Genomic DNA, 8,169 nt, shown 5'->3' with positions numbered 1-8,169 from the left:
GCCGGAGGCAATGAACGTCCCAGGCTGACAGGAGAGAACAATGGGACTGTGAGCCTTGGACGAGTGGGTCCCAGGGAGGTCAGAGGCTCTTGGGTGGCAACTGCCCTCAGCAGCCCAGCTCCATGCAGCAAGGCGCTGACAGCCTCCAGGCACTGCTCCCTCCTCAGTGGCTGCAGCTCCTGTCTCCTGTGTGTGTCCTCGGCCACCCCTGTGGCCCAGAGCCCCCACCCCGCCCCCAAGACTCCAGCAGCCCGCCCACAACCGCCAAGAACCCCCGCCCCACCTCGGTCTCCACCTGGGGCGGGGGAGCGCACAGGAATGCTCCCTCGCTGATCCTCTGACTGTTCTGCCCTGCGCCTTGCAAGAACTCAATGGCCTAGACCAGAAGATTCTCTTTTCAGGAACCCCAATCTCTTCCCCAGCCCCTTCCTTTTCTAGGACCCAGACGTCCAGTCACAGCCCCCTCCCCTCGGTTCCCTCCCCCTTGGGGGCCCACAGCCCCCTTTCAGCAGAGTCCTGGGCGGGACTTAAGAGTACAGTGGGAGGGGAGAGGCGGGCCTGGGGGTCGCTACCACCCCCCCAACACATCTCCACAATTACTTCCCCTGCCCTGCCCCATATAATTACAGAGCAGCCGGGGCAGGGGTATTTATAGACAGGGCTATAGATAGTGGCTGGAGACCTGGGGCTGGAAGGCAAAGACTGCAGGGGATGGGGGTGGAGGGCAGGAAGGACAGAGAGGTGGAGAGAGCCTGTGTGGGGCACAGAGACTGGAAAAACAGGTTAATCATGTCTCAAGAGGTGAAAATGGGGGGATGAGGTAAAGAAGTCCCGGAACCCAGGTGAAAACGGACCTAGTGGAGAGACGCGGGGACAGTCTACGCTAGTTGGAAGAGTCTGGGGAAAAGAGGTCACTCAAGGACAAGAGGCCACCTCCAGGTGGGCAACTGCTGAGAAGGCTGCAGCAGCGCCCAGTACCCAAGTGAGCCCCAGGAATGGGCACGACGCCGGGTCTGGCCGGAGCCCTCAGCGGCCGGTCGGTGAGATGCTGGCGACGCGAGGCGCCGCAGCCCGCTGTCGCTAGGAGGGCGCTAGCGAACAAGGCGCCTTTGAGAATCTGCCGCTCCGCCCCCAGTCTGGCACCCCCTCGTCCCTCTCCCCGACAAAGCGTGCCTTGTGTCCCCCCCCCCCCCCACCCTGCGGCTGCCCCTCAGCCCCAAGGCACCTCAGCCGCAGTGTCGGCATCAAGGGAGCAGTCCAGAGGTCCCCACCAACCGGATACCGCCCCCAAACACACCCAACCAGTTGTCTACCCCCAACAGTCACCTCAGTCCAGAAAACAGAGACTCCAATTTGAAAAGCAATTTTATGTGTGAAAGAAGTAAAGAAACCCAGAGAAAAACTGCAGGGCAAAAGTCATGCAGCCCCAGCACCCCATCTCTGTAGGCTAGCCATTTCCCCTAAATTCTGTGTCCTGTGTCCCCAGCCTACATCGTGTGCACCCAGGGCTGGGGGAGCGCCCTTCCATAACAGCCCAGGCCCCTTCCCCAAGTTAGACAGGAAGAGATGGGAGGAGGGGGTCCGGAAGGCCAGTGCTTCGAGAGCCCCAGGGACATACCATCTTGAGGCCCTGCCTTTCCCAAATACCACCTCCACCACTGGCATTTCTTAGTCAACCTGGGAAAATACAGTACTTCTTTGAGTCTAACTGTAAGTCTCTATCCTCAGAGGAAATTAAAAATAGCAGATGGATTCCTGCATCTCCACCCGCCCCTTAACCACCACGCCACCACCTTGTTTTTCAGTCTGGCTTCAGAGGGAAATGAAGTGTAAGAGGTGACTCCGGACAGGAGACAGTGACAGGGCCCCCTTGCTCTTCCAGAGTAGCCCCCATCTGCCAGGCTTGGTTAGAGGAAGGCCTGTCAGAGCCCTACTCCCATGTCCATCAGTTTGGAGGGGCCTGCCCCCCAAATATCCATTTCTGGGGGCACTGCATATCCAGATGGGGAACTAAGCGAGGCAAGACAAGAAGGATGCGAAGTCCTGGGAGCCAGGCCAGTGCTTGTGCTGGGGGAAGATTATTCCAGGCAGGGGGTGAGAATTCACCCCAAATTATGGCAAACCCAGACAAATTCAGAGACTCAAGGCCACTGACGGGAGAGGTCCAGCCCTCATAAGGATCTGGGGTCCCCTTAGAGCACTGATGGACCCTTGGAGGTCTCAGTTCTGCCCTACAGTCTCACTCCACCAGGACTCTAAAAACATGGCTCCTCCCCACCCTTCCCCGAGGCTTGGAGTCCCTTTGGACGTGTACTCCTCAAGTGTGGGCAGCACCACATTTGTGTCTGGGCTCAGGCCAGCTGGTGGGGCGCCTCGAGCATCTCCATGAGGAAGGTGTCAATGGGGGTGTCACCAATGAGCTTGAAGAAAAACAGATGCTCTAGACACTTAAGGCCAATGGACCTGAGGGCAGGAAGACGTAGCAGCAGCTTGGCAAACCTGAGGAGAGGGTGAGAGAAGCGAAGTGAGAACTGGAATCACATGGGCCCTGAACACACTCTCGCAGCCCACTAACCTCCACCCCTGTGGGAGCCTCGGTCCCCACAATTTCTCACCCCCACAGCTCTTTCTCACCGTCCCTGCTGCTCAGGATACTTCTGTTTGCAGTAGGTCTCCAAGGATGCGTATACCTTCTCCCGGAGGACCTCCACCTCACTGGGGTTGGAGAGGCCCTTGGCATCTGGAACAGCAGGGAAGACAGAGGAGGAAAGCAGCAAAATCAAATCAAGACAAATGGGGAGACGCGGCCCACATATCCCTTTCAGGCTCCATCTAATTGCCCTTCTCCAGATGCCTAGCAAGGGAAGCAGGGCACATGGGATATGGGATGGGGTCACAAGGGGAATGCAGCAGTGGATGTGGGTTGTTCTTGGGTCAACTAGGAGATATCCAGGCTGAGGGGATAGCTGGCTAACTTAAAAGTCTCCAAAGAGAAGGCTCCAAGGTTGCCTCTTCTTGAAAGATGGGATGACATCCTCTTACCTGGATTGAAGAGAATGATTGCCCTCAGGCAGCCAAGCTCTGTCTTGTCCATCCTCATGTCACGCATTTTGGACACTAGTTCTGTCAGCACCCTGGAGAGGGACCTGCAGGTCACTCAAAGGTCACAGCTCAGCCAGCCTTGGACACGGACCAGCCTATAGCCCCACCCCCTCTACTTATAGGCCAGCCCAGTGGAGGGCCACTGACCGATCGAAGATGGCTCCCACGCCTGCAGAATGGGCTGAGTTGCGGTGCACGTGAAGACCTGTGGCAAGGAGGATGCCATCTCGGACATCAATGGATCGATGGGAGAAGGAGGCAATAAGGAGTTCGTTCCAGCCTGGGTGGGGGCGCAGCAAGGGTCAGGAGCCAGAGATCAGGCCATGGGATTCAAAGCACACCAGTGAAAGAGAAGAGGTGGTGATGTCAGTGAGCTTCGCTCCCTGAGTAGTTAAGTGTGCACCAGGTTCACTGATGGTCATGTCAAAGAGGGGTCAAAGGGATACAAGATCACTGACCTGCCCGTAGCAATATGACCTGGTCATCCAGTGGTAAGGAGGAAAAGTGCGGGATCCTCTTCGCCCACTCAACAAGCGTAAATAGCTGTTTGTCAGCTGCCTGACAGATGTTAGTCACAGGGTCATTTGGCTGCAGGGGATGGGGGGCAAGAGTTATGGGAGGTTTGGAAGTATACTGGGAGTCCCCCCTTGTAAGAGACTTTTGGCACCCCCTTCTACAACATAGTATTTCTTCAAGCCCCATCTAAACCAATCCCTACAAAATAGGCTTTTCTTCTGGAATTCGTGAAAACATTTATTTGGGACTTGCCTATGGTTCTGCCAGCCACTGGGTTATTTTGGAGGTGGGGATGGAGGATACTATCACGCCCACCTCAGGTACTTAAGAGACCTTGTTTGGCAGCACCTCCAGTCCCAGATAGTGTTAGGAGGGTTGTGAGGGGAGGGGAGGGGGAGACAGAACAGACCTAGGCTCCCACCCCCCATCACGAAGAAGAGTGGATTGACCCCATCACTCACGCTGCTGCTGCTACCCCCAGTTCCCCCAGGACCCTCAACGCCCTGGTCACTCTTCTGCTCCACAGCAAGCTCTGCCTCCAGGATCCTGTCCACAGGCATCTCCTCAGGGGCTCCCCCAGCCCCCTCCCCATCCCCGTCCTTGTCCTTCCCCCGCTGACGCTCCTCCTGTACCGCTGTGGGGGGAGGGAGGAAGAAAAAGTGGAAAGTCAGCAGCCAGCCATGATGAGGTTCTGAAATGTCCTTAGGGCCTTACCAGGGTCTTATGGCCCTTAGGAGATATTTATAGGAAGTGGGGAAGTCACTACAAATTACGATGGACTGGGGGCAGTCTAGAAGCAGGGGTTATAAAGGTCACATAAACCAAGAAAAAAAAGGGAAGCAGAGTGTAAAGGAATTAGAGAAAAGGTAACATTTAAACTGAGGGCCTATTACATACTAAGGAATGTGTCAAACACATTTTAACATTCACTCTATTACAACAACCTTGTGGGCCCTGGTCCTCATTTTATTTTTTTAAATATGTCTATTAATTTTAGAGAGTCAGAGACAGAGAAACATCAATGTGAGAGAGAAACATCAACTGGCTGCCCCCCATACCCACCCCAACCAGGGACTGAACCTGCAACCTAGGTACATGCCCTGACTAGGAATCAAACCCCCAGCCTTCTGGTGTAGGAGACAACCAACTGAGCTACCCAGCTGGGGCCTTGTCTACATTTTTAAAGATGAAGAATTTCGGGCTTGGAGAAGTCAAATAGCTTGCCCAAGTTCACACAATACATGGTAAGTCACATATCTGAATACAAGTGTGCCTGACTGCAAATCTTGAGCTCTTCTGACTCAACAGAGAGGCAGTATAAGGAGCACTGCCCTGAGTCTTCAGAGATGTGAGTTCTGATCCCAGCTCTGCCACTCTTTTATTGCATGATCTTGGAACACTAGGCCTCGTGCTCATCTCTAAAATGAAGAATTTGATCAAAATATCCTCTAAAGTATCTCTCTCAGAATTCTAGAAGCAGACTGAAGAAAATAAGGTAAAGAAGAGGGAAGGCAGCCCTGAGGTCTTCAGTATAGTCTATAGCTTAAGAGAGTAGAATGCCAGAGTTGAAGGAGAGACCACAGTAATAGGGAGACAGAGATAAGAGAGGGAACACTGTGTCAAAGAGAGGAAGAGCTACTCAGGTTAGAAAGGGGACAGAGAGAAGCCCATCATGGGTAAGGAAAGTTATCCTACCCTCACACCAAACTAGGCAGGGGTCACAGGTGCAGGCCAGAGGCAGAACCATTAAGAAGAAAACTCAAGGGACCAGATCAAGGTATCAGGGAGAAGAGCTGATGAGGACGGGAGAGAAATCAAATAACGCCCTCTGGAGGACAGAGAAACCAGTCCAGCCTTCCAGAGAGGTTAGAGGTTTCCTGAAATCTGTCTTCCTCCCCACCCCTCTCCCACAGGGTAGACCGGGAAGCCTGGGTAGGACAGGACCTTACCTTCCCTCTTCATGCCAGTGGCCAAGCACTTCTGATAGCGGCAATACTGACAACGGTTCCGCTGGCGCTTGTCCACCGTGCAGTCCTTGTTGTCCCGGCATGAGTAGGTCAGGTCCTTACGAATGGTACGCTTGAAGAAGCCTTTGCAACCCTCGCAACTGTAAACCCCATAGTGTTTGCCTATAGGTGGAGGAAAACAGCAATAACAAGGCTGCAGGTAAATCCCTCACCATTAAGTCTTTTGCCAACCTGCATTCAGCAAACTTGAGTCTACTCTGCATTTGCCAAATACAGAGCTGGAGAATGAGGGCACGAGAGGCAGTCCAGTCCCACTCTTCCCTCTGACCACCCCCGCCCCAAACCTCAGCTTCAGGTTCTTTAGCTCTCATTGGGCCTCCCCCTGCTCACTTGCTCCAAAGAAACCCCATGAGGCCCTGGGAATCCCATGGGGGATGATAAATGGCAGGCTCTCTCTCTTTCTTCCTTTCTGGTGGTCCTCTGAGCCCCATACCTGAGCTTCGGTCCCCACAGATTGCACACAGTCGTTTGCCAGCTCCAGGGCCACCTGGTGGAGGTGGACAGTGCAGGCCCCGGACCCCTAAGACTGGTGGCTTCACATCTTCAGGGGTGCCAGACCCACCCCCAGGGAGCGACACTGTTGAGTTAATCTGGGATAGGGGAAATAGGGAAGTCATGGGGAGACTCACTGGGAAAGAGAATCTCTCAAAGGTGATGGAAATCATGCCCTAACACCTAGGCAGGGCCCTGCACTGAACGTCTATCTCAAAGGACATTATTACACTGCATCCATGTGAAGGGCCAACCCTAGAGCACAACCCCGAGATTAGACATACAATGTCCCCTGAAACTGTGCAACACAGTCACCCTGAAAGGCATGTATCTCAGAAGGGCAGATGGGACCAAAGGGGCAGAAAATCACTGATAGATGAAAGGGACATTCAGGATATTAGGGCTCCTTTATAGGGTTGGGTAGGAAGCATGCATTGCAATTTCACCTCGGGAAGGACACAGGGTCTCACAGGGACCATGGGCCTGCCAGAGTTAGAGGTCTGGAGGTCAGTGGATCATGGGGAAGTTCACACAAGAATCTGGGGTCACAAGGAAAACAAGGAAATGAATGTGGAAAGGTAGAATGTGGATCACGACCTCTCACCTGAGGACTGCTGACAGGCCCGGAAAATCCTGGGGGAGCTGGAGGGGGCAGACCAGGGGACCCCATGGAAGAACTGATGACTGGGAAGGGGGAGCCCAGTGGGGGTGGAGGCATTGGGGGTGGGGGTGGAGCCCCAGAGCCTCCAAGAGACTGGGTTGCTGAAGATGGTAGAGGTGGCCCAGGAGGAGAATGGGGAGGGGCACCTTGGGGAAGGGGATTTTGGGAGGAACTGTCTGGGCTTCGGGAGTCTGAGGGAGGGGTACACAGAGGCACAAAGACACACAGACAGGAGAGACAAAAAAAGGAAAATGAGTCTTTGATCATGCACCTGAAGACTTGTTCACATCCTCTACTACTCCCTGACCCATCCCCTACATCCACCCCTACCCCTCTCACCCCCATTCCCTGAACTCACCCCCATCCCCAAGTTGAGACACCCTGTTGTCACACAACAGTGTAACTCCTAATTGTGGCGACAAGGAGGAGGGTTCACAAAGAAAAGGAGGATAACTCAGGTAAGAAAGAACTCCAAGCAATGTATCTGGTCACTGCAAGCCAGAGGCCCAAGCCAGACTTGTGTGGGTGGGGCAACACGTGGAAATCCTCCATTCCCAGCTTACAGCCCAGGCGTGCAAGAAATAGAGATAAGCGGACGAAACCCCTTCTAGGACGGAGGTCCTGTATTCAAACGTCCGGAGCCCTCCAACTCGGGGATTCCTCACCCATGCCAGGGAGGGGCGGTGTGTAGGCCATGAAGCAGCCAGGGCTATAGCGCGGAAGCTCCCCCCAGCCAAACACACAAACACACCGCCCCGCCCCGGGGGCAGGGCGCTAAGGCCCTCCAGAGGCAGGGGACACGTGTTTACAAACAAGGGGGCGGGAGCGCCAGGGAAGAGCTCTAAGGGAGGGGGGAGAGGTTGCACCTAACTCGGTCACTGCCTAACAAGTCGGTTCGCTAGGACACTCACCCCGCCCGCAGTCGCCCATCCCGTCCCGTCCAGTCTCCCCCAGCTCCGACTCCGGCTCCGGGGTTTGCTGTTCTCCGGCTGCCGCCGCCGCTGCGGGATCGAGCCAGGGCCGTCGCCGCCGCCACCGGGACGCGACCCCACAATGCATTTCTTTTCGCACCCCCACCGGCCCACACTGCCCTGCGGCATGCCGCTGGGGGAGGAAGGGCGGGCGAGCAGCCCAAGACATGATTCTTGGCTGAGTGTAAAGATATCAAGAGGTACCAAAGATTCCCAGGGGTTGATTGAGGGGCTAGCTGAGCACGAAGAAACCCCAAAGAAAAAGACTCTGGTCTGAACCGGATCAAATTAAGCGCTTCGATCTGCTCTGCACCAAAACAACAGCACCTATGTAGCAGCCATCTTGGTATAGACGGGAAGTCTCTGAGCTAGTTCCCTCCCCCTCGTAGAGATTAAAACG

The 8,169-nt window shown here is 54.9% G+C and overlaps 1 protein-coding gene across 6 annotated transcripts; it reads right to left on the bottom strand.

Annotated features, from left to right (window-relative positions):
* Positions 1-1,347: 1,347 nt before the first annotated feature.
* Positions 1,348-8,105, bottom strand: RXRB (retinoid X receptor beta). 6 transcript variants are annotated; one of them, XM_045834445.1, is made up of 10 exons: positions 7,710-8,094; positions 6,742-6,989; positions 6,079-6,235; positions 5,568-5,747; positions 4,080-4,252; positions 3,561-3,690; positions 3,250-3,382; positions 3,043-3,146; positions 2,635-2,740; positions 1,348-2,499 (listed from the first exon to the last, which is right to left on the bottom strand). In XM_045834445.1, exons 1-10 carry the CDS (start codon positions 7,936-7,938, stop codon positions 2,352-2,354), a joined length of 1,608 nt encoding a protein of 535 aa, XP_045690401.1. In that variant the 5' UTR covers positions 7,939-8,094; the 3' UTR covers positions 1,348-2,351. The 6 variants fall into 6 exon arrangements, with proteins under 6 accessions (XP_045690401.1, XP_045690412.1, XP_045690434.1 ...); XM_045834456.1 differs by having other exon boundaries at positions 3,043-3,134; XM_045834465.1 differs by having other exon boundaries at positions 2,360-2,499; positions 2,616-2,740.
* Positions 8,106-8,169: the final 64 nt, after the last annotated feature.

The sequence above is a fragment of the Phyllostomus hastatus genome, unplaced genomic scaffold (genome assembly GCF_019186645.2).
Source record: "Phyllostomus hastatus isolate PE091 unplaced genomic scaffold, TTU_PhHast_1.1 phas_contig_1048, whole genome shotgun sequence".
Taxonomy (NCBI): Eukaryota; Metazoa; Chordata; class Mammalia; order Chiroptera; family Phyllostomidae; genus Phyllostomus; species Phyllostomus hastatus.
The sequence above is the reverse complement of the archived record's forward strand: the minus strand, read 5'-3'. Positions and strand labels throughout refer to the sequence as shown.